The 27,243-nt window shown below is 36.6% G+C and overlaps 1 protein-coding gene across 1 annotated transcript in view; it reads left to right on the top strand.

Moving 5' to 3' along the window:
- ARPC1A (actin related protein 2/3 complex subunit 1A) overlaps nt 1–27,243 on the top strand; it is a 40,404-nt gene that overhangs the window by 9,464 nt on the left and 3,697 nt on the right. The window contains exons 3-8 of the mRNA XM_044659922.1: nt 1,717–1,821; nt 7,580–7,802; nt 15,468–15,575; nt 20,825–21,037; nt 24,012–24,087; nt 24,306–24,499. Of these exons, the coding sequence (XP_044515857.1) occupies nt 1,717–1,821; nt 7,580–7,802; nt 15,468–15,575; nt 20,825–21,037; nt 24,012–24,087; nt 24,306–24,499 (919 nt within the window). The remainder of the gene's footprint in view (nt 1–1,716; nt 1,822–7,579; nt 7,803–15,467; nt 15,576–20,824; nt 21,038–24,011; nt 24,088–24,305; nt 24,500–27,243) is intronic.

Here is a 27,243-nt window from a genome sequence, read left to right as displayed (position 1 = left end):
AAAAAAAAAAAAATATCAACAGTTTTTAGATGAAGAAATCAAGGCTATATGTAACTATATGAAAATATACTCTAAATCAATCATTATTGATCAGAGAAATGCAACCAAAACGACTCTTGAGATATCATCTCATACCTATTAGATTGACTAAAATGATAAAAGGGCAGAATGACAAATGTTAGAAAAAAGGAGACACAAATACTCTGTAGGTGAAACTATGACCTAATCTAACCATTTTCAAAAGTAATCTGGAATTATGCTCAAAGAGTTATAAAACTGTGTATATCTTTTGATACTGCAATGCCACTATTAATTAGGTTCATTTCCTAAGGTGTTTGGGGGGGGGGGGGAGGAAAAGAATCTTTATGTCCTAAAATTTATAGCTGTTCTCTTTATGGTGGCAAAGGACCAGAAATTGAAGGGATACCCATCAACTGGGGAATGGTTAAACAAGTTGTAGCATATAATTGTTTTTTTTTAAGATATTAAATTTTATTTTATTTTTTCCCCAGTTACATGTAAAAAGTTTCCAACATTTTTCAGAAAATATTGAATCTCGAATTCTCTCCCTCCCTACCCTCCCAACCCCTTAACCCCCTTGAAATGGAAAGCAATTGCATATAAATTTTACATCTGCAATCATATAAAATATTTTTTGATAGTAATCCTTTTGTGGAAGGAAACTCAAATAGAAAAAAAATTAAGAATATTTTTAAAAGTTTGCTTTGGTATGGATCCAGACTCAGTTCGTTTTCTCTGGAAGTAGATGGCATTTTTTATCGTGAGTCCTTTGGCATAGTTTTGGATCATTATATTGCTGAGAGTAGCTGTTATTCACAATCGTTCATTGTAAAGTATTCCTGTTACTTTACAGTGTTCCTCTAGTTCTGCTTATTTTACTTTGTTTCAGGTCTTGTAAGTCTCCTGGTTTTTCTGAGCTCCTCCTGCTTGTCATTTCTTATAGCATATATAGACTATAGCTTCCTCAGCTATTCCCCAGTTGATGGGTATCCCCTCACTTTCCAAATCTTTGCCCCCCTAAAAAGAGCTGCTTTAAATATTTTGTACATATAGATCCTCCCCCACCCCCTTCCACCCCGCCTTTTTTTTTTTTTTTTTTGGTATCTCTTTGGGTTACAAACCTGGAATTGCGGGGTCAAAGGACTATACTATCGTATAGCCCTTTGGACATAGGTTCAAATTGCTCCCCTGAATGTATGAATCAGTTTACAACTCCCCCAACAATGTAGCATATGATTGCGATGGAGTATTGCTGCACCATAGGTAATGATGAGCAGATTAATTTTTAAAAACCATGGAAAGACCTACATGAAATTATAAAGAGTGAAATAAGCAGAACCAAGAGGACATTCTGTATAGCAACAGAAATATTGTTTGAAGGATGATTTGTGTATGTCCATCTCCAGAGAAAAATTGAAAAATAGAAACAAGTAAGACATAATTTGTTTTTGGTTTTTTAATATATAAAACTAGGGTAATTGAAATTTGTATTCATTTCTTCAATCTTTAATTTAAAAAACACCCTGTGAACAAAATTTCTGATAATTTCAAAACAAACTTTAACTCCACTTTTTAAAAAATTGCATTTTATATTTATACAAGATTTAAGTTTTGCAAAGGACTTTACATACATTATCTCATTTGATTGTTAAACAAAATACTATTATTCTATATATGTTAAATTCTTTCTGCCAGAGATTGCCCTTAGCCCTAATAATCATGAAGTCCACATCTACAAGAAGAATGGGAACCAATGGATGAAAGCCCACGAACTGAAGGAGCACAATGGACACATCACAGGTAATAGAATCCTGTCATGAGTTTATTGCCCCCAGTCTCAAGAGAAGGCTTGAGTGTAAGGTGAATCTACCACTTTGCCATATTTAATGTTTAGAGTTCTTTACCACTTATAGGATGTCATGACAAATGAGAAAATATTATGTTGCTGATTTCAGTTTGTCAAGCATTATTTAACCCCTCTTAGACCCCTAGCAGTGTTGGTGCTGTAGGGAATATTACAGAAGTAGAAAATTCAATCTTTAAGAGCTTAGTAATAAGTTAGTCATACATGAATCTTGAGGAGAAAAGCCTAAAATGAAAAGGTGGTCAAGACCATTCATAAGTATTGGAGGAGCGTAGTGTTTCCTAAAAGACTTCTCTGCATTTCCTCTTAAAAATTAAGAGTTCTGTTAGGGCTTAGACCCAGAGGAAACCTGGAAACTGAAATAATTAAACATCTTCTAGAGCAGATCTCTAGTTCTTTGTTAGGCAGTGAGAATAGAAGATGATGGGCAGAATCCAGAAGTTTGAATCACCCTGTGAAGGTATGCTCCTATCCCTGCCCTGCTGCCTAGCTAGAGGATGATGTTTAGTAACTTAGGGAGCATAATTTTTTGGAAGTAAGAATACATTAATTTTCAGAATTGTTTTATGTAATGAGCCATAAAATCTTAGATTTAAAGCTAGAGGAAATCTTAAGATCATAGATATAGTTTCAGAGCTAAATGTGAGAAGGTAGAAGAAGAGGCAGGGCAGCTAGGTAGCACAGTGGATAGACTGCCAGGCCTAGAGTCAGGTGGACCTGAGTTCAAATATGGCACCAGACACTTCCTAGCTGTGTGACCCTGGTCTGCTTTTCTATCTTAGAATGGATTATTAAGACTGAAGTTAAGGGTTAAAAAAAAAGCAGCTAAATATGAGCTTCAAAGTTATTTAATCCAATCTCCTCGTTTTATAGTTAAGAAAACTAAGGCCCAGAGAAGGTAAGTGATTTTTGAGGCAAGATTTGAACTCATGCCTCAAACTTATAAGTATAGATCCTTTTTTTACTTTGCTTCAAAGTTTGTCTACTTAGAGCTATTTGTTTGTAATGATTTAGCTCGAACCATATAGAATTTATGTATTATTGCCAAGAGTATGATGGTGTTTACTAGTCTTATGTTCTCTCTATCCATCCCTACCGTCAACATTTTCATTCAAATAATCAGTAAAGTACTGCTGTTGTTTGGCTTTATTATGATCATCTGACATTTATTCTATAATTCCCTAAAAGTGTTGGTAAGTTTCCATTACTTTATAATTGATTCTTTTTTAAAAACCCTTACCTTCTGTCTTGGAATCAATACCAGTATTGATTCCAAGACAGAAGGAGTAGTAAGGTTTGGGCAGTTGGGGATAATTGACTTGTTTAGGGACTCACAGGAAATGTTTGAGGTTAGATTTGAACCTAGAATCTCCAGATTCCAGGCCTGATCTAGCTGCCCTTTCATAATTGATTTTCTTTTTAACCCTTACCTTTCTTCTTAGAATCAATACTGTGTTCCAAAGCAGAAGAGCAATAAGTGCTAAACAAGGCAATTAAGTGACTTGCCCAAAATCACACAGCTGGAAGTATCTGAGATCATATTTGAACCCAAAACCTCCCATCTCTAGGCCTGGTTCTCTATCCACTGAATCATCTGGCTGCCCCCTTCATAACTGATTCTCAAATAACGTGACCCCCTAGATTTAAAAAAAAAAAGTTTTCTATAGCAACCCTTTATGTAGTTTCTAAAACTCTTTTCTGAACTCACACAGATTTGCCATCCTATAATTCTACATCACAATCCTGTACTTAATAGGGGTTGTAGTAGTAACCCGTCCTATTGTAGAAACATTAAGAAACCAAATAATTATAGTGCTGGCTATAGTTTTGATTATTTATATTGCTTTTCTTCTACTTGACTTTTCTTAGTTACAGCTGACCTATTTCATTTTCAGTCCTTTAGTCATTAAATTCATTGCTAACTTTCCTGACTAGCTTCATTGTGGCCTGAGAATAATCAATCAAATAAACAAACATTTATTAGGCACCTATACTACTAGTTATGCAAATAAAAGCAAAAATAAAAAATAATCTCTGCTTTGAGAGTGCTCATAGTCTCATGGGGGAGACAGCATGCAAAACAGCTTTGTGAAAACAAATTACATCTAGGATAAACTGGAGATAATAGCAAAGGGAATCCATGAGCACTGAAGGGAACACAGAAACACTGACTACATTTTACAGTGGATTTTTAACATTGGAAATGTCTTTTTAAGTTAAAATAGTCCAAAGATGAAAGATAAAAGAAGTAGCCAAAAAATGTGAGCTATCCAGACATCCCTTTTCCCCTCCCTCCTTTCCTTACACTCTATTTTGGGGTCCTTTGTGCTTTGGCTGGTTTTTTGTCAGAAGTCTCAAATAGCATTTTTTTAGTTCTGAAGAAAATGTTATTGGAAGACTCTAAATATAACTATGGCAAGAGACCAAGGATCAGTCATTTTCTCAAAGATACTAACGAGATGAAATACTTCTGTTGTGACTCTTTTGAAACTAAAAGAAATGTCCATTAATACAGGGAAAGAAAGATGCCATTGCAGACTTATCAAAAGAAATGTCACAATTTTTTTCTCATGTTTAATCTTTTGTGTTGATGCTTGATCTTTAAAAAAAACACCACCACCCAAATTTATTGACCTAGAAGTAATGAGAAAGCAGGGAACAAAATGCAAGGCTGTATTAGGAAGAAGTGGCAACTTTCCTTCTGCTAAGTATTTCCTTTCTTAATTTCTTTCTTTTAACCCTTACTTTCTAGCTTAGAATTATACTAGATATTGATTCCAAGAGAGAAGAACAGTAAGGGTTAGGTAATTGGAATTAAATGATTTGCCCATGGTCACACAGGTAGGAAGTTTCTGAGGCCAGATTTAACCAGGTCTAACTGACTCCAGGCCCAGCGCTCTATCCACAGTGCTACGTAGCTGCCCCCCCCCCAATTCTTCTTTTATGTCAAGTAAATATTTAGAAAATCAATGCTATTGTACATTATAGAGCATAAACATGTAGTTTTGACAATCACAAAATTGGCTGTCCCAGTAGAGGTGGGGCTAGGTGGTTAGCATAATAGAAATGCCTTAGAATAATAAAGAGCCAGAGAGAGATTTCCAGGGAGAAAAATATTTGTCGTTTTTTTCTAAGAATATCAGGTCTTATGATTTCCACATCCAGAGAAAGAACTATGGGAACAAAAATGCAGAAGAAAAACATGATCAATCATGTGATTTGATAGGGATATGATTAGGGTTTTAATGTTAAAAGATCGCTCTACCGCAAATATGAATAACATGGTAATAGGTTTTGAACATACTTGCTTGTCAGCTCTGGGAAGGGGGTGGGGCAGGAATCATGAATCATGTAACCATGGGAAAATATTCTAAAGAAGAAAAAGAATATAAGGTCCTTAGAAAGCAGGAATCAGCTGGGGTAGGAGGTATGGTGGAAAGGTGGCAGAAACTCCTTGTACTTTGCATACTTAAAGTATTTCAATAAAAATTATTGTGTTGTGATTAGATCTTTGAGAGAAGTTAAAGGATCAGCTCTTCTATTTGATTCAGCTCCCTATTAGGATCACTCAAATATTTATTGAGTACTTAACATTATTCCAGTTGGTGTGCTAGGCACTGGGGGATAAAATGAGGTATAATAAAAATATCTTACAATTTACAACTTACCAATCTATTGTATTGAGTCTCGGCACAACCCTCTGAAATAAGCAGGCTTTTTCCCACTTTTTTTTTAATCACCTTTTTTAAGGAAACAGACTTAGTTGAAAGAGGTTAATTAACTTATCCAAAGTAGTTGGAGAATCAGGACTAGAATTTTTTTTTAACCCATACCTTCTGGCTTAGAATCAATACTTAGTCTCAGTTCCAGGGCAGAATAACATTAAGAGCTAGGCATTGGGGGTTAAGTGACTTGTCCAAGGTCACATATCTAGGCTATGTCTGAGGCCAGATTTAAACCTAGGTCTTCCCAATTCCGGGCCCAACTAGAATTTTTTAAAATCCCTATTCCAGGCTGTCTTTGGAATGAGAATTTGTTTACAGCTTTCCTAATTGGAAAGTCTGTCCTATAACAGTCATCCTATTAGATGTACAAAAAGTGTGATTAAGTTGTTGCCAAAGCTTAAAATGATTACCAGAAAAGAGATTTTGGGTTTGTATTTGTTTTTCACTGGAAATATACACATAAATTAAAAGAAGTATACATTTCCTGCTTTTCCCAGTTAGTTCTCATCATAGGATCATAGATTTAGAGCTTAGAGGCCATGAAGTCCAACTTCCTCATTTTGTAGGTGAACAAACTGAAGTCTGAAGAGGTTATAGTTGTCCAAGACCACACAAATAGTAAATACTAAGGATGGGATTTGACCCAGGTATTCTGATTTCAAAGCCAATGAATGTTCTTTCCACTGAACCAACCCACGGATATGTGATTTGTTTATCACTGAGGTTTGATTTATCACATTCTAGTAATGGAATGAAAGAATCCCCAATGACTATTTTTTACCTTTTTTGTATCACTGTTCATCTTTTATGAATTGAATTTTTGGGTTGAGTGTATTGAAATTTGTTCCTTTTTCTTTTACTATTATATAATGCCCTTGCTTGTCTTTTTCCATTTTTTTCTTTTTTTGTATTTTGCTTTACCAAATACCATTACTGCCATGTCTGCTTTTTTTTTAAATTTGGAGTTTTTATGGTGTATTTTAGACAAATCTTTTAGTTTTAATCTAACTATCTTTTTAGCTTAAATGTTATCTTTTGAGAGACACTGTAACCTAGTAGATAAAGTGCTGGATTTGGCGATAGGAAGACCTGGGCTCAAATGTCACCTCTTACATTTACCAGCTGTAGGACCCCAAACTGATCACTAAACCTTTTTTCTGAGCTTCTGGCAACTCTTTAAGACTTAAGTTTTATTGATGCAGAGTGAAAGGAGCAGAGCCAGAAGAACATTGTACACAGAAACTGATATACTATGGTAAAATCGAATGCAATGGACTTCTGTACCAGCAGCAGTGCAATGACACAGGACAGCTCTCAGGGATTTATGGTAAAGAACGCTACCCACATTCAGAGGAAGAACTGCAGGAGAGGAAACATATAAGAAAAACAACTGCTTGAACACATGGGTTGGGGTGGACATGATTGGGGTTGTAGACTCGAAGCTACCACACCAATGTAACTATCAACAATTTGGAAATAATTCTTGATCAATGACACATGATAAAACCAGTGGAAATGTGCGTCGGCCACGGGTGGGGGGGGTGCAGTGGGTGAAAGGGGAAAGTAGGAGCATGAATCATGTAACCATGTTAAAAACGAATATTAATAAATGTTTTTAAAAAAAAAAAGACTTAAGTTTTAGACTTGGTTGTAATCTATTTCAATGAGGGAAGTTCCTACATAAAAATGTCCTTGATGTGGCATGTTTCCTGTAGATGGCATATTGATGACTTTTTTTTTCCTAGAGCCATTATGCAATTTTTTATAGGAAAATTCATTTTCTTCACGTTTATTGTTGTAATTAGTCAGTTGGATGTAGTTTTTTTCTATTAGAAGAAAAAAGCCATATGTATGAGTAGAGGTATTTAATTTAAAAAACTTTTTTTTTTTAAGTGCATACTGTGTCAAGACTATGACACAGTCAACTTTTTGGTTTTTTTAAGATATTGATATGAAGTGTCAATTGCAGGTATTGACTGGGCTCCCAAGAGCGATCGCATTGTAACTTGCGGGGCAGACCGCAATGCCTATGTCTGGAGTCAGAAAGATGGAATCTGGAAGCCAACCTTGGTGATCTTGAGGATTAATCGTGCAGCCACCTTTGTGAAATGGTCTCCCCTGGAGAATAAATTTGCTGTAGGTAGTGGAGCTCGACTGATTTCTGTGTGCTACTTTGAGTCTGAAAATGACTGGTAAGTAGTATTTAGAAGGAATAAATGGGAACAGATTTATAAAGTTGTACATTCTGACCTATTTTTGCATTCTATATGGTATGCTGAGGCTCACATGTAACTTTCTAGAATTGGTATAAACTCTATTAGGATATTTTGCTTTGCAAGTTATGCATAGATGGATTAGACCACATGTAACCTTTCTCAGCAGAACCATTCATTTGTGTATTTTGGGCTACACACTTGTTTCCAGTCTCTAAAATTAGACTTCTGTTCTCTCTCATCATTCTTTTCAAATTACAATGTTATTACCCTGATGCTATTTTCTTATTCTGTTATATAAATTACAGATTTAATTATAACCAGGCACATAGAAATGTTAGTATAGCTTCCCTTTCCCCCCATATCTATCCTCTCAGAGTTCTTGGATTAATTTTGAATTGTTTTTACTCACCAATTCTGAGATCATATAATATTCTGTTTGTCATCTTATGATATAAACTATCTCAATGGAAATCCACTAGAATCTTGGAAACCTAATTGTGAATGTTGTACTTTATAAATCATTTGAAACTGAGCCAATCAAAATACAGAAATTTATTTTATATCTAAAGAACTTGTTTTAACCATTCCCTACTGTTTGCTTTGATAAGAAAATAATCCTCTTCCATCTGACACATTCAGATATGGTGGTAAATATCCTCCAATTTGGAAATGGTTTGTGGTAACCTGCAGTGTTTGTGTTTCAGCCCAAATGATCAAAATGTACTTTTTACAGCCTTGCCGTTTCTCTTCATTCAGGCATAGTGAAATAAGGGAATTATCTTCTTGTTTTTTATAAAGCAATAAAACTTTCAGAGTTTGCACTCATTGGGATGAAACCAGTCTGAGTTATAAAATACATAACTTTAAAAAAGATTTAGTTTTCTTTCTTTCAAGCACAATGAATAAAACATTATCTCTGAGGAGATTTGCTTTAATGAATAGATGAGAATCACTTGTAATTAGCCATCAGTTGTTTCTGTGTAAATTGAGAACTTTTTAAGGGCTTAAAAATTTTACTTAGATAGCTTAGAGATAGTTCCCTTATATGATCTTATTTTCACTATCAGTATGCATAGTAAACCTTTTCTTTGCATTCCTTCAGAAAGAAACTTCACAACTCTGGCCTAAATGTTCACAAATTCCAAATTAGAGTGTGAGAGTGTGTGTGTGTGTGTGTTTTTAAACCCTTACTTTCTATCTTAGTAATAATTATTAAGACAAAAGGGCGAGAGGTAGGCAAATGGGATTAAGTGACTTGCCCAAAGTTACATGGCTAGGAAATGTTGTTTTTTTGGTTTTTTTTAAACCCTTACCTTCCATCTTGGAGTCAATACTGTGTATTGGCTCCAAGGCAGAAGAGTGGTAAGGGTAGGCAATGGGGGTCAAGTGACTTGCTCAGGGTCACACAGCTGGGAAGTGTCTGAGGCCAGATTTGAACCTAGGACCTCCCGTCTCTAGGCCTGGTTCTCAATCCACTGAGCTACCCAGCTGCCCCCGGCTAGGAAATGTTTGAGGCAGCTTTGAACCCAGGTCCCCTTGACTCCACTCTGCCCCCCAAATTAGTGTGTTTTGAATAAATTAGATTTTCTAACTGGATAAAAAGGTGAAGGAAGTAATTGAATATCCTCTATTTTTTAACTTCCTGTGCATTCAGAAGCTTTTCCTCAATTTTAAAATAGCATTTCATGGAGTCATGAAATATTAGAGCTAAAGGGTATTTAGAAGTCATTAGTGCAACTCCTTCATTGTTGATGAAATTAAGTTCAGAACAGGTGATATTGATTTGTCTAGACCATATGAGTTAGTGGTCTAAATGAAGATCTCGTGTTCTCTCTCTCTTTTTAAGATATTTTATTTTATCAATTACATGTAAAAAAGTTTCTACATTAAAAGTTTTTGGAAGTTTTGTAATCTAAATTGTCTCCCTCCCTCCTACAACTTCTTACTCCTGGAGTTAGCAAGCAATTAGATCTAGGTTATATCTATATTATCATTCAAAACATATTGCTCATTTTCATAAGAGAATAATCATATAAAAATCCAAATATACTATAGTAAAAAATCTTGGTCTCTTGTCTACTGATTCTTTTAACTTATTTACATCATAAGTTTATTTACTGCTTATCCACATGATAATGTGTCAGTACTTTTAAAATAACAACCCAGAGCCCTCAGATGTTATTATGAGTTGTTAAGTATCTTGCTCTTCTCTATTTTGCTTTAATGTTATAAAATATTTGCATTGTGCTTTGTGCTTAACTACATTGGTTTGGGGGAACATCAGGAGGCCTATTTACATGATAGAGTTCAAAAAGTGAGACATTTTCTGCTCTCCAGGAGTTCACACTAATTGAGGGAGACAGTACATTAAAAGAAAGTTCTGCTACAGAGCAGATCTTAGTTTTTCAGAATGAGAATTTTAGCTAGATGGAAGATTATAAAATGGATTTGTGAGATTCAAGTGCCTTGTAAACTAAGATGGAAATAAGGAAAGATAACTAATTAGTGAACCTTGATGCTTGAATGGCTGTTCATTACCACTGTCAGTATCACTCACTTGTGCCTTCTCATATGTGACTCTTGTTGTTGCCCTTCAATATTCATTCCATGTCCTTCTAGAAATCTTTCACAGAAGGACCATCCAGTGTCCTGGGACTTTCTTCTGGATCTCTCAACATTCCATCTATAGGTTATCTTTTCTTCTTGCTTCATATATATCTTTCTGATAAACCATCTGCCATTTTTCTTGCACAGTTTTTCATGGTAATCTGTTGAACCCTTATCAAGGTGCCTCTTTCCACATGCACTCCAGTGCTCTTTGACCTGTAACTTTAATTCTGCCCAACTGTAAGTCAGACCATCTCTTGACTACCACAAGCATCATCACCAGAACATTACTGATGTTAACAATGTTAGGCTTTGGTTTCAAGGAGAAGCTTGAGGTCATTAAAAGCATTTTCCAGTTTACCAAAGGGAATCAAACTTGCAGTCTTCATTCTAGTCAGTTCAGGGCTCTTTGTCCATTTGCAGTGCCTTTCCAAAATATATGTAATGGCATTTTACGGGCTGTCCATCCTAGTATATAGTAGAGTACCAACAACAGACATTTTTTTTATCTGTGTGGTTTTTCAAATGTGAATAGTGAAGCCAAACTCTTTAGTGAATATGGATTTTATTCAGAAGGTTCTGCATTGTTCTAGGGGTTGCTACAATCAGCACAATGTTGGCCATTGCCATCTGTAGAGAGTCCCTCTCATTTGGATTTATTGTGAACCTTCTCCATGACAGTGGCATGTTTGACAACCATATCTTTCTGTTTTATACCTCATTGATAATTAAAATTTAGTCAGACGTATGCATTTCTGGACCTAGACAATGTGAGAATTAATTTTGCTTCACTATGTGTATTTGTTACAAAGGTTTTCTCACCCTCACTCCCTAATGCTTATTTGGGGAAGAGAAAAATGGAGGAGAGAAAAAATATATTTTTTGCTAATTAAAAAGATAATAATTAATTTAAAAAAAGATGAAAAAGTTATCTATTTTTGCATCCCTTTTTTAAAAAACCTTTACCTTCTGTCTTAGAATTGACACAGTGTTGGTTTCAGAGCAGAAGAAGGGTAAAGGCTAGGCAACTGAGGTGAAGTGATTTGCCCAGGGTTGTAGCTAGGCTGATGTCAGATTTGAACCCAGGAATTCCCACTTCCAGGCCTGGCATTCTATGCACAGAGTCACCTCGATGCCCTGGAACATGATTTTAATATATACATAAGAGACATTGGTGGAGAGTTGGAAGGCAGTTTTAGTCTCATTAAATCAAATGTTTATAGACAACAGATAGTAAGTGCAGTGAGATCTTATCAATGTTATACCTTTCAATCATTTGTATGACCTTAAAGTTGTAGTATGGTATAGAAATCTGGACATGGAGTCAAAAAGATCTGAATTCAAATCCAATCTCAGATTCTTCATACCTTGTAACCCTGGGCAAGTCATTTAATCTATTTGCCTCAGTTTCCTCAACGGTAAAATGGAGATGCTGAAAGCACCTATCTCCCAGGCTTGTGAGGATTAAATGTGTTAATATTTATAAAGTGCTTAGTATAATGCCTGGCACATCATACTGCTGTTTAAATCAATCATTGTCAAACCCTTCAAGATTCTGTGAACCATAATACGCCAACCTTGTCTGTGTTCTTTTCCCATGTTTTGTTTTGTTGTGTTGTGTTTTTTAAAATAATCCTTATTTTCTGTCTCAGTATCAGTTCTAAGACAGAAGAGTGGTAAGGGCTAGGCATTTGGGGTTAAGTGACTTGCTCAGGGTCACACAAATAGAAAGTGTCAAGGACCAGATTGGAACTCAAGTCATCCCAATTTCAGGTCTGGCATTCTATCCACTGTACTACTAGCTGCCCCCATGGAGTTTTCTTGGCAAGAATACTGGAGTGGTTTGTCATTTATTTCTCTAGTGGATTAAGACAAACAGAGGTTGACTGACTTACCTAGGGTCACAGCTAGTGAGTATTTTGAATTTGGTTCTTCCTAATACCAGGCTCCTAGTGCTTTATCCATTGAACCATCAAGCTATCTACTTAGGCAAATTGTAGGTACTTGATAAATGCTTATTCCCTTCCCCTTCACTTCCCATGTATAACTTTCATCAAGGATACCCTCAATACATGTATTACTTATTTTCCTAAAGAATTCTATAGAGAAGAAAATATATTCATATTGGTCAGTAATTACTGGTTATTCTCTTGATAATTTTTAAAAAAATAAAAATAAATTCTGACTCAACAAAATATTGTTTATCCTTCCTTTTATATTTCTTGAGAACTGATCTAACAAACACTCAAAATTGTCATCTCTACTGTGAATTTTTTCTGTTTATTTGGTCTAAACCAAATAGACCACCCACTGTATTCATCGTTGTTTTCTTTAGTGCCATTTCTGTTTCCTCATATAGGGTTGAACTTTGCCGGGGACTGTAGCAAACATGTTTGCAGACTGCCCAATATCAGAGACTGTGAGGTTAGCATCCAAATGTTGTAACTCCAGTGTCATAAATGAAAAATAGCTTGTAAGAAATCTTGGCACATCGTCTTTTTATTTTTTGTTGATTGTCTTTTTTCCACTTTCATCCTTAAATGCTCTCAGCATGATCTATCTTAATTAGGTCTCATCAAGCTTTCTGTAAGCTTGTTTTTGCCTCCAGCCAGCAACTGGCCTTCAAACATCTCTGAAGTACTTTCTATGTGCCAGGCATTGGGCTATCAAAAAAAAAGGAAAGCGTCCCAATCTTCAAGAGTTCATTTCGATGGGATAAAACATGCAAATAATTATGTACATAGAAGATATAGTCAGTTTAAATAGAAGGTCATCTCAGAGGAAAGGCTGATGAGAGTGGTGAGAGAGGAAGGGAGACTGGGAAAATCCTACAGCAAAAGGTGGGATTGAAACCAAGTCTTGAAGGAGGCTATGAAGCAGAGTTGAGAAGGGAGGAGGGTATTCTGGGAATGAGGGAGAGCCAGTACAAATTCAGGGAGTTGGGAAATGAAGTGTTTTGCGAGAATAGGGCCATCTCAAAGTTTATGGAGGAGAATAAAGTGTTAAAAAAAAAATAAAAGAAAGCTAGGAAGGGACCAGGTTGTGAAGGGTTTTAAAAGCCAAACAGAATTTTTTCTATTTGATTCTGCTTATATTAGGGAGCTGCTGGAGTTTATTTGGAAGGTTTGGGGGAGGATATAACATGATCAGACCTGTTCTTTAGGGAAATCACTTTGGCAGCTGAATGGAAGATGTACTGGAGTGGGGAGAGGCAGTGAGGCTAATTATTATTAGTCCAGACATGAAATGGTGAGGACATGTATTAGGGAGATAATTGCAGGAATGTTTGGAAGGTGTAAAAGATGGGAAGATAGAAATGAACAAAATTTAGCATCATACTCTTACTGTTTTGTGAAGTAATACTGGTCCCATCTTTCACTATTCTCTTCTATAAAGACTTTCCACATTAGTTTATATTCCCCTTGGCTGCCATCTCTCTCCACATGTTAACTTCTTCAGGAAATACAATGATTTATGTAAATTTCTGTTCTTTTATCCATTTCCCTTTTTTAATGTCAACAACTTGTTTAGGTCAGGTTGGATTGCCTCAATTGCACAGCATAGTTTATTTTAAAATCAAGTATCAATTTTGATTTTTACTTTAATAAGTCATTGTTCTAACTATACATATGGCAACTAAACTGAAAATTTCTCTCTTAGGGCCAGTCATTTTCTGTTAGAATTTAATTAAATTAATGTTTCATGATGTTATTTGGTATTCATCATAGACAGCACTGACTATCTTCTTTGAATAAAGTATTTCTGAAGACTTGTGTAAACTGATGCAAAGTGAAGGCAGCAGAATTAGAACAATTTATACAATAACAACAATATTTTAAAAACAGACCTTAAATGACTTAGGAACTCTGATCAACATAGTCACCAGCCATGACATCAGAGACCTTGTGATAAAACATGCTGCCCACCTCTCTCTTATAGACTCAAAGTGCAAGTTGAGACATATTTTTTTAGACATGGCCAATTGGGGAATTTCTTTTATTTTGTAACAAGGTCTTTTATTTTCTTGCTTTCTTAGTTTAGAGGTCAGGGTAAGGGTTGTTGGGAGGGATGAAAATATACATTTTTTATTTTATTTTTTAATTTTAATTTTTTAAAACCCTTACCTTCCATCTTAGAATCAATACTGTGTATTGGTTCCAAGGCAGAAGAGTGATAAGGGCTAGGCAATGGGGGTTAAGTGACTTGCTCAGGGTCACACAGCTGGGAAGTGTCTGAGGCCAGATTTGAACCTAGGACCTCCCGTCTCTAGGCCTGGCTCTCAATCCACTGAGCCACCCAACTGCCCCCTAAAATACATTTTTAAAAGAAGAAAGTATTCCTAATATATAAGAGACTTCCATGTAGTCTACAAGCCACTGGCCTCTTATTTCTTTATTCTTTAATCTTATTTTCTAAACTTTTTGCTTTCTTTCTCTATGCCCACCTTTCTATTGAATTCATCAAATATCAAAATATATGTTAATTTCATTTCAATTAATTTAAGCAAGGCCACCATATATAATCTATAATCCCATTCTTTGCAGCAGATGTTAATGCATAGTCAACAGTTATTTTCCTAGTAGTATTGTTTCTTTGAGAAATTAGGGTGATTTCTACTCCATAGCAAAGCTTCAGAGAAGGACTTTGTAGAGGAATATTGATAATAAAGGAAATCCAATAAATCTGAACTCTTTATACTATAAAAGTTGGCATTACAGGGAAGGAACATAGAGGTTCTGAAAAAATAGTAACTAACAGTAAAGCTAATTATCTAAGTGGTATTGTTAGTAAGAGTCTGATAACATGTAAAATTCAGAGAGTGAGAGTTTAATTGGAGGGATAATTAGTGAAAGGTTACTGTTTATCAATCAAACTGTCTTTGAAAATGTCAGACCAATTTGTTAGGAAACCTACTGGCAAATGTGAACTTCATGCTTAGATGTTATCTGCTTGATAGACTTAGGTGACATTTGAGGAGTTTGGTTTGACATCTCTTGATATGTATATATAAGTTGTCACTTTTTTTGGCTTTAGGTGGGTGAGCAAACACATAAAAAAGCCAATTCGTTCTACTGTCCTTAGTTTGGACTGGCACCCCAACAATGTTTTGCTGGCTGCTGGATCTTGTGACTTCAAATGCAGGTGAGAAAAAACTAAATTTTATATATAGATTTCAAATTGGCTCACTAGGTGTTGACTCATTTTGTATTATCAAATGCAAAACAAAGCCAAGTGGTAATAATATAGAAAGACCAGAACCCAAGTCTCTTTTTACTTCTATTTGTTTTTAGTATCATCTTGCCAATAGTATCACAATATATGTATATGGGTAATATAGAGTGGGGAAAAGGTTTTAACACCTCAATATTATTTCTCGTAGGTCGTCTCTGGCAGTGACCCTTGAGTGATATCACCACTATGTTATTAATGTATAAAATGTAGCATAACTACATAAGATTTTCTTGTACTGTTATTTTTGAAGTAGTTCACTGGTTACTTTTCTTAGAACAAGACTAGAAGAAATACAGTTGGGTTTAAATTTGATCCATATGTCACCAAGAAGCAGGAAATCTTGAATTTTGCTCTTCTATGAAAAATAATGTCTTTTGAGCTACATAAGACCAGAAAAGATGTCAGGAATTTTTCTCCAATAGGTTACATGAAGAAGAAGGCGGCTGGTATCACCACTGTTGGGTTATTATTTGGAAAGAATGCTTGTTAAATATTTAAAACCAGATTTTAACAGTGGGGAATTGAGTGAACATTAATTAAGTTAGGCTCAGCTGGTGAATGCTGTTTTAACACAGAACATCCTTCAGAATCTTTCCTAAGGTTTTGAATGCCATCTGGTCTCCTAAATTTTGATTTGTTCCTACAGTAGGTTCAGCTATCATTGTTTGTAATGGTGTAGCTTCTTTGGAAGTTGAAAATAGGTATTGTTAACAAAGAAAGAGGATAGCTACCACTAGCATTCTGAACAGATCTAAAAATATGATTATCAAGATGGAGTTTAGTTCACATCATACATCAAATACAGAATGGCATATATAATCCAAAGTATAACAAAAAAGCTTAATTCTTTGAAATAGATGACTTTCTGGATATAGTTTCATTCTGTTTGATTATAATAATCAGTTCATTATTTTCCTCCCATCATAGTTTAAGATGAAAATATTTCACTCTCTGACTTAATAACTACCCCTGCTCACCACTTGTTTCCACTGTTGAGGTGGAGAGGGATGGACTTTTTGCAGTAGTACAGGCCTGAGATAATAAGAGGCAAGAATGAAGTGGTAGCAGTGAGAATGGAAAGGAATTAATTTGATATAATTACTGAGGAATGGTCGTCAGGACTTGATATAGACTAGATCCAAAAGGAGAGGAACAAGGCATCAAAGATGGCTCTGGTTTTCAGAGACTAAATGAAAGGAAGAAAGAAAGAAAAGGGAAGTCTGACAAGGAGTTGGCTTGGGGTGGGCGGGGAATCAGTTTCAGTATGACAAATTAATTCTTAATTCACTTGCTGTTGAAGGCATTAATCAGGCAGAGCTTTGAGACTAGTGCTCAGAAGAGAGTTTAGGAGTAGAGTTTTAGGTTCAGGAACCTAGGTCTTGTTTTCCTTATTTTTGAAATGAAAGAGTTAGACTTGATGACTCCTGTCTCTAATCTATGGGCCTACAGTAATCCAAACCTTGAGAGTGGATTAATGTTCTTAGAATGCAGGAAAACAGCAGACCAAGCCATGAAGGATACAGACATTTAAGGGGAAAGTGGAAGAAAGGTAGGGAATAGTTATTCCCTTGACAACATTTTCAGTTATGTTCTGTTATTCAGATATTCTTGTTCTTGTGATCCACCCTAGAGTTTGAAATTCCTTTGTTATTTTCTTTGTTGTGTTTTTAAAAATTGAAAACTGATAAAGGGTTCCATATTTATATGTAAGTTAGATGTTTCATCTAGGTATCTAATTACTCTTTCTCATGACAACCCTACAAATACTTGAAGACAGCTATCACATACCTGCTAAGTCTTCTTCTTCTTCTTTTTTTTTTTTTAAACCCTTACCTTCCATCTTGGAGTCAATACTGTGTATTGGCTCCAAGGCTGAAGAGTGGTAAGGGTAGGCAATGGGGGTCAAGTGACTTGCCCAGGGTCACACAGCTAGAACGTGTCTGAGGCCAGATTTGAACCTAGGACCTCCTGTCTCTAGGCCTGGCTCTCAATCCACTGACCAGCTGCCCCCCTGCTAAGTCTTCTTATTGTAGTTTAAACATCCCTACTAGGAGCAGCTAGGTAGCACAGTGGAAAGAGTGCCAGGTCTGGAGTCGAGAGGACCTGGGTTCAAATTTGCCCGTAGACATTTCCTGACTACATGGCCCTAGGCAAGACAGTTAACCCCCATTGCCTAATCCTTGCCACTCTTCTGTCTTAGAATTGATGTTAAGACTGATGGTAAGAGTTTTTAAATAATAAACAAACAAACATCCCTACTTTAACCTGTCTATTCTTGTTACCTTCTTTTTGCCCTTGATTTTTAAAATCAACATAAATAAGAGTATACTGTAGAATTTATTTAGGCCAATTTGCTTTTGAAATCGTGAGTTTGCTTATATGTTTCTCCAGATGAATTCATATTAACTCAATTCTCCACTGTTAAATCTGATTTTAAATAGAACTATCATTCTTTCTAAGTGTTAGGATACTAGCTTCTTGTTTCAGTATTAGACATTCCTGAGTTTCATGAGTGTATGAATTTCAGCAGTATTTCAAGGACCCTTCAACAGTTCTTCCATCAAGGCAAAACCTTCATGCTCCCCTGCCCCCCCAAAAAACCCCAACCCCAACAAAGCTGTCCATGAGATAATCTTTGATAACTGATGTGGCCAATGAATTAAAGGTCTCTCTCCTGCAGTGTTCTTGAGAAGTTCTAACCTCCACCAGAAGAGCTCCCAGTTTTGCATCCCAAGACATTCTATTCTGTATATAGCAGTGATGGCAAACCTATGGCATGGGTATCAAAGGTGGCATGCAGAGACTCTCTGTGGGCACCCCTGTCCTAGTTTATTACTAGAAAAGGCAGGACTCAAGCGGAACCGTTCCCTTCCCCCTCTCCACCATGCCTGATGACATTTTTTCACATCCTCGTGCCTCTACCCAGCATCCCAAAGGGAGCGCACAGTGGGTAAGGTGCTCACAGGGGCAGAGCTAGAGGGGAGCAGAGTGCTTGGGCCACTCCCTTCCCCCTCTCTATACTTGCTGAGTACATTCCTCACTTCACCCACCCCTCTGCCTAGCAGCCCAATGGAAGTGTTTCCTCCCTTCCCTGTGTGGGGTAAGGGGGGCTCAGGGTGCACCTGGCACTCAGTTGCGGGGAGGGCATGGCATGTGGTCTCTGAGGGGGAAGCGGCAGCACTCTGTCTCTAAAAGGTTCACTATCACTGGTATATGGTATGGGATGGGACCTGGAGAATGGAGAGAGTCTCTGAGTAAAGCAACTCCCATCCACCAAACAGTTAGCACTTTCTCTGCAACATAGAAAGTTTCTCAGGGCAAAGGTTAAGTTACCTGCCAGGGCCTACACAGCCAGTAGGTGGCAGGTGGGACTTGAATTCATGTTTTCTTGGCTTCAAAGATAGCTCTTTGCTTATGCCCTGCTGCCTGTCTACTTGGGACTGCTCCTAATTGTTAGGAAATATTGACTTTGTGACCATTTGCAAATCACTTAACTTTATAGTACCCAATTAACTCTCTTAAGATTTTAAGTTATATACAATTTATTGATCAGCGTCTCTGGAAAGATTTTCCACACTGGGAATTTCTTATACTAAAGTCATAGTCAAACTCAAGTCAAAACAAACAAATTTTTAAAAGTTGCATAGTCATAACGTTGTTTGCTGTCCTCTAAGATCTTAAATCATTTTCATATGGACTATTCATTAGCTACAGTTGTACAATTACATCTTTAAACTTATTTGGCTTTAAATTTATTCCTATTTCATCTTATTAGTAATGTTTAGTTTATGTGTGTGTGTACTTTATCTTTTGTCTTAGTATTCCATTCTTAGTTTGTTGAATCTTAAGAGTGGCAAGGGCTAGGTAATTCGGGGTTAAGTGACTTGCCCAGAAGTGATATATCTAGAAATTGTCCAAGGTCAGATTTGAACTCAGAACCTCCTCTCCGGGCCTAGCTCTCTATCTACTGAGCCACCTAACTGTCCTTAAATCTATTTCTATGAAATTTCATCTTATTAGTAAGGTTTAGTTTAGTCTACTATTCTGGCCTTTTGATATATATTTTTAGTGAACCAGTGATCTAGCCCATACTATGAGCCCATTTCTTCATCTTGTTCACAAGAATAACACGTGTGATTTTGTCAGATATTTTGCTGAAATCCAAATACCCTGCATTCCCTCACCTGCTAATCTGGTAATCCTGACAAAAAGGAAGCAAGTTTATCCTGGAATGACTTGTTTTTAATGAAGATATACTAACTGTCAATGTTAGTTACTTTCTTTTCCAAATGCTCAAAAAGGATCTCTTTAATAATATGTTAGATTTTTTTGCAAGAAATTTGTCATCCAGTACATTGAAGATTCTACCTCCTCCCTTTTGAAAATTAGAACATTTTTCTCTATTCTGTCTCATGACACACCTTCTGTTCTCCCTAGATTTTCAAAAATTATTAGCAGCAATTACATCCACCAGGTTTTTAGTGCCCTGGGATGTAGTACATCCAGGTCTCCTGGCTTGAGCTCACTGAAGGAAGATAGATGCTTTTTTACTGTCTTCTTATCTGATAACCATTTTTATCTATTCTTCCCAGTACAGAGATCATCCTCCTTGGCCAATTAAATAAGCTAAATAAGAATTGATTTGTTCCCTTTTCTCTGTCATCTGTTATCATCATCTCACATCTTTGAAAAAAAAACCCTTGAGATGATTGTCTCCAAATTTAGTCCTGGATGGCACAGTCAATCTCCATGTCATGGCGAAAAGCTTTTCCAGCTAAGACCTCCTGGATCTTGAATCATTGGTGTCAACCATAAATCCACGGTTACAGCCGTATCACAGTGACACATTGGTGTGGAACTTTAGCAGGTGGAACAGTATATGGGTTAGCAGAATGTAAGGATGTATATGTATAAAATACAAGCATTTAGACATGATAAATTCCTGGGAATAGGGAAAAGGGGTTCAAGTGTCCTAGCCCCAACACTCACTATGTCACAGTCACTTTGCTTCCTTGTTCCTAAATTGTCCCATTGGTAAAATCGGAAGATAATACTGACTCCACCTTGCATCATTGTTGTTAAGTACTTTGTAAACCAAATGTAAGACATTAAGAGATGTTCTTTTTCATTTATAGTTTGCTTGTTTTTTTAATCTCTAGAGTATTTTCTGCCTACATTAAAGAAGTTGATGAAAAACCAGCCAGTACTCCATGGGGTACCAAGATGCCTTTTGGTCAGCTGATGTCAGAATTTGGTGGTACTGGAAGTGGTGGTTGGGTCCATGGGGTCAGTTTCTCTGCCAGTGGGAACCGCCTCGCTTGGGTCAGCCATGATAGTACTGTTTCAGTTGCGGATGCCTCTAAAAACATGATGTAAGTATTCTTTATTTTTTTAAACATATAGTATCTTCTGTTTCTGATATGAGAAAGAAAGTCAAAGCTGGTCCCTATTAGTTTAATCAGATGAGCTACCATAATTCAGCTTAAAATTACAGAAATACATTGAGACTTTGAATTGGGAAATTTTCATTAACAGAACAGCTCCCTTGAGGCATATTTATGCTAGCTAACAACTAACATTTGAAATGTTTTTAGATCTGAACTTGAAAAAAGGTTCTTATGTTCTCGCAGCCAGAAATAATTTCTAATGAAAGAACTGTTGCAAATTCCTTTGAGAACTTGCCTGGTTTATAGTATTGATAAACATTCCTTCAAAATAGTCAGTTTATTCTATTAGTCTTCATTCTATGCATCTCCTCATTTGACATCTACTGGACCTATTAAATAGGAGCTATTTTCTTGCCCTTCTTAGCCAGTGAATATTCAGTATTTTCATTAATTTGGACCAAAAATTATGCTAATTTCCTTGTTAGATGTTGGAACAACTTTTATTGTGATGAGCCCATTTATTAAAGTTCTCAGTGACTAAGGTTAATGTTTACATATTTGTATGTTGGGGAAGTAAAGAAAAGCAATTCGTCATCATTTCTTCTATCAATTTTTGCCTTTTCTTGATAAACACAGATTTCTAAACTGGGCAGAAGTTAATCTGGTTCTTTATTTTAATTACTAATGAGATGCAATACCACATTGTCCTAGAAATCAGTTTTCATGGGTAACTTTGGCTCCCTCTAGTGACACACTATGGTATAGCCTCGAATTTGGGTTTGTTTTTTTCTTAACTAGATTAAAGGGGTTTTGCAAATTTCACCAAAATGTCATGATGTTGTAATGTTTGTAAGGTAGTAGATTTTATTCATTTAAGCCTGTTGGTTTTATTATACATAATGAACTCTTAAATATATTATTAAGAATTTGGATTTAGGAGCAACTAGGTGGCTTAGAGGATAGAGCACCAGGCCTAGAGATGAGAGGTTCTGGACCCAAATCTGGCCTCAGACACTTCTTAGTGGTGTGAGCCTGGGCAAGTCACTTAACCCCAATTGCCTAGGTCTTACTTAGTATCAATTCTAAGCCCAGAAAGTACGGAGGGGAGGGGCGGTTCAGATTTTTTTGCACTGTCATACCCTCTGAAGGAAAGTTTCACATGGTAAAAATATGATGTAGATTATTAGTCCAGCACCTGACACTAACTTTTTAAAAATTATCTTTAAGAATATACTGTCTTTGGGGGCAGCTGGGTAGCTCAGTGGATTGAGAGCCAGGCCTAGAGACGGGAGGTCCTAGGTTCAAATCCGGCCTCAGACACTTCCCAGCTGTGTGACCCTGGGCAAGTCACTTGACCCCCATTGCCTACCCTTACTACCACTCTTCCACCTATAAGTCAATACACAGAAGTTAAGGGTTAAAAAAAATATATATATACTGTCTTTTGAGTAAATCACGATCGATCTTTATTATCCTCATTGAGTACCTGATGCCATGTTACGTAACAAGGGGTAGGAGTCCCTTCTGTCATAGAATTGTAAAGTCAAAAGATGCATAAAAATATAGCTAACAGCAAGTACGATATCATTAAATTCCAAATAAATGGTACAAGTAAGTATCATCCATATTTAGAGGAAGAAGAGATCATTTTTATCTATAGTAGTCATGGAACACCTCTTGGAGAGATAGAAATTGGGTTGGCCTTTATGGGATAGATAGGATTTAAATAGGGAGGAGGGTCTTTCAAGAAAAGTGAGCAGGGGGCATATAGGTGGCACAGTAGACAGAGAGCCAGACCTGGAAATGAGAGGCCCTGTGTTCAAATCTGGTTCCCAGCTGTTGTGTGATCCTAGGCAAATCTATCCCTTACCACTCTTCTGACTTGGAACCCATACTTAGTATTGATTCTGAGATAGAAGGTAAAGGTTTAAAGGGAGGGGAGGGGAGCAACATGAGCAAAGATAATGAGATAGAAGAGCACATGGTATATTTAGAAGTGAATGAACAGATTCCAGTTTTACTGGAATTGAAGGTTTCTTTGTGGGGAAGGAAGGAAATAAAATAAAATGATATGATAGCCTTGACTGGAAGTTTGAATTTTTTCTCTTAGGTGATGGGAAGCCATTGGGTAGGACTTCCCATCAACGTAATAAATGTAGGACATTGAACTAAAAGTCAGGAAGACTTGGATTCAAAACCTGCCTCAGATACTTAGTACCTATGTGATCCCCAAGTCCTTTAACCTTTCTGGGCCTCAGTTTCCTCATCTGTAAAATTAAGGAGTTGGACAGAATGGCTTTTCTCTCTCTCTCTCTCTCTTTTTTTTTAGAACCCTTACCTTCCATCATGGAATCAATTCTGTGTATTGGCTCCAAGTCAGAAGAGTGTTAAGGGTAGGCAAAGGGGATCAAGTGACTTGCCCAGGGTCACATGGCTGGGAAGTGTCTGAGGCCAGATTTGAACCTAGGACCTCCGGTCTCTAGGCTTGGCTCTCAATCCACTGAGCTACCCAGCTGCCCCCATGGCTTCTCTTTTTAAAACACTTACTTGCTTTCTTAAAATTGATACTAGGTATCAGCTCCACGGCAAAAGAGGAGTAAGGGTTAAGCAATTGGATTTAAGTGATTTACCCAGGGTCACACTGCTAGGAAGTGTCTGAGGCCACATTTGAACTGGGTACCTCCTATTTTTAGGCCTGGAGTTTGTCCACGAAGCCACCTAGATGCCCCTGGACTCAGCATCTGAGGTTCCTTCCTTCTCTAAAGTCCTGTGATTCTAAGAAAGTTACCATAGAATCCATCTCCTATTTGTAATTCTTAAAGTGTTGATATTTTGACTCTTAACATAAGCTTGTGTCTTGGGAGCCCCTGAGAGAGAGGTTCTTTTGTCATCTTGTTTGTCTGTAAAGAAGCTAAGTAGTCCGTTTGAGCTCTTGTTTAAGAAGTGTTCTTATGTTCAGGGTTTCACAGCTGAAAACAGAGTTCCTCCCACTCCTGAGTGTGTCGTTTGTCTCTGAGAATAGCGTGGTGGCTGCTGTGAGTATCTCTTTTCATTTTTTTCTTGTGGCATTCTGTAGTCTTTCAGCAAGAGAATAATGCATACATTATGAAGCTGTTCACAATGTATAAAAGCCCTTTTAGAGAAAATTGTATTTGCTTTTAATAGTGAAAAATGCTAAAAATGAATGTTCTGTTTAGCAGTCAGCTAAATGTATGATGGTATCTTCCATGGCCTTAATGATGTCTTGTTTCAGGGCCATGACTGCTGCCCAATGCTGTTTAATTATGATGATCGTGGACCCTTGACCTTCGTCTCCAAGTTAGACATTCCAAAACAGAGCATTCAGCGCAACATCTCTGCCATGGAACGCTTCCGCAACATGGACAAGAGAGCCACAACCGAGGATCGCAACACTGCTCTAGACACACTACACCAAAACAGTATCACGTAGGTGCTCTTCATTGAGGGTCACCAGCAGACCCAGGATAGAAACCTTTATTTTCTTTCATTTTAAATTTATTAATTCCAAGGCAGAAGAGCAGTAAGGGGTAGGTAATTGGGTTTAAGTGACTTGCTCAAGGTTACACAGCTAGGAAGTGTCCGAGGTCAGATTTGAACCCAGGATCTCCCATCTCTAGGCTGGTTCTCTATTTACTGAGCCACCTAGCTACCCCTAGGATAGAAACTTTTAAACAAATGCACTTAACCTCCTGAGAGAAGTTGTCTTGTGACTAGTGTACTCTTCCCCCATCTTCCCTCCTCATACTATTCAAATTAGCATTATTTCCTGAAAGAGGTATACTAAGAGTCTGGATTTCCTTTTTCTTGATTTTATTTTCACCCTGAGTATTTCAAATTATATTAAGATACAGAATAATTTTTACTTTTGTGATATGAAAAGCAAAACCCATTATTATGAGACTGTGAAAGACCCGCAGCAAAATTTTAAGGGCATATAACCTATCACCATGATTTTTTTTTTGGCAAAATATTTTTCAGAGCCATTAAGAGGTGCTCAAAAGCTTTAGTCCAGTATCTTATTAGTTTTCTTAACTAGCAAACATGGAGCTAGAATATCACAGCTTTGTTCATCATGAAGCCAATGCTTCCAATTCTATTTTTTCTCTGGATTTAAACTCAGTTTTCTTGTGGATGAGACATAGAGTGGTGTAGTCTGAATAGAAGTCTAGATTCAGAGCCAGGCTCTCCTCTGACATTTTTACTGTGTGACCCCTTGGCAAGTCACTTAACTTCTGAATATGCTAAACCATTCTCAAAGTTACAGAGAAAATGCTTAAATTTTTTCACCTAAGTATTCCCAGTGCCAGTGAAATCATGTCTAGTCCTAAACCCGATCCTTGTACCTAAGAACAAGAAGATTATGTGGTTAGAAAAAAAACATAATTTATTAGAATCATCATGTTTCTTTTGACTCATTTCACACTAGAGACTTGTAATTGTATAAGAAGGAAGACTTGAATTTTGTCCAGAAAAAAAAAAATTAAAGGCTAAAGGGAAGAATGAGGAATTTTCTTAAGAATTCAAATCAGTGTTTAGCCTAAGTACCATAAGATAATCTCTGTCTTAATAGGTTTTTTTATCTCTTAAGAACAAAATTTTATGAAAATGATGAATGGCAAGCACCTGAATTTTTCTCTGAAGGACTTTGAAATGGCATAGTATGGTGAAAAGACCCTTGGATTTGTAGTCAGGTGACTAGGTATAGCTCTGTCACTAACTTGCTGTGTGACTTTTGTCCTCAATTTCTTTTTTTTCTTTTTTTCTTACTTTGTACCTTAGTAACAATTCCTAAACAGAAGGGCAAGGGCTAGGCAAATGGGGTTAAATGACTTACTCAGGGTCACCTAGTTAGTAAGTATTTGAAGCTAGATTTAAATCCAGGGCCTCCTGAATCCAGGCCTGGATTTTTATTGTAATAGGTGCTATATCCACTATGCCACCTACCTGCCTCAATTTCTTCATTTTTTAAAAGGAAATAGTCACCTAGATGATTTGTTCCCCTAAAGTCCGTTCCAATCCTTACATTCTTCGATACCATCAGTGAGTGCTGTTTTGTGGTTCTGTAACTTATTTGGTAGAGCAGACAGACTTTAGAATAGAAAAATATCAAATATTATTTTTTATCTTATAAATGTTCTTCTCAAGGCCCTTTAAAATAAAGGGCTAAAAAGCCATTTCTTAGCCTATTTTCCCCTGCAGTTTTTTGTAGATTGCATACCAGAAATATCTTTATTGTCTTTCCTGAGGTTTTTGAAGGTGTAGTTTAAGAAAAAAAGGTGGGAGGTGATATCCTTTTAGGGCAGGAATGGCTTTTTTCATTTTTAAGTCTGAACTCTTCCTGGAAAGAAAGATAGATTCCATAGCTTGTACAGAAGAAAAATTATTTTGTGAGTTTGGAAATTGATTTTCTGGTTAAGGAACTCAGGGATGAATTCCTCTATTTCCTATGCTCTTCTTTACTTGTTTGGAATGGGTAACATATATGTTTTTACTGGTGAAATTTATGATAGAAATATGATATAAACTCAGTAGGGTTGGAGTTTATCTGTTATAGATCTTTTGAGAATGATTATGATATTTTGAGCCTTATTCTTTTTGTATGTCTAACTAGGTTTTAGTAAGGTTTCAATCTGCCTTTAATAATAATTGATCATAGGACAATAGGCAGAGTGCCAGACATAGTGTTGGGAGGACCAGGGTCCAAATGTGGTCTCAGACACTCCTGGCTGTATAACCATGGACAAGTCACTTAACATTCTTTGCCTAGCTCTTATTGCTCTTCTTCTGCTTTAGAATCGAGACTTAGTATGGACTCTAAGACAGAAGGTAAGGATATAATAATAACAGTAACAACAACAACAACAACGATAATAATAATAATACAGTGCTTCTACTGTTAGAATTTTCACCTACATTATATCATTCAGGTTTCTCAGCAATCCTATAAATTGTTCAAGTATTATTGTCCTCTTTTTATAGATATGGAATGTGAGTTTCAGAGAGATAATTTGCCTAAGGTGACCAGTAGTGAGTAGTAGAACCAGAACTTGAACTTGGGCTTTATAACTCCAAGTCTCATGCCTAATGGAATCTGATGTGGTAAAATCAATGAAAAATATTGCTATTACGGTTATTTATGTAATTCTGCCCCCGTCCCAAACTCTGGCATT

Source organism: Gracilinanus agilis, chromosome 1 (assembly GCF_016433145.1).
Source record: "Gracilinanus agilis isolate LMUSP501 chromosome 1, AgileGrace, whole genome shotgun sequence".
Lineage (NCBI taxonomy): Eukaryota > Metazoa > Chordata > Mammalia > Didelphimorphia > Didelphidae > Gracilinanus > Gracilinanus agilis.
Note: the sequence above shows the minus strand (reverse complement) of the source record. Positions and strands in the feature narration are given on the sequence as shown.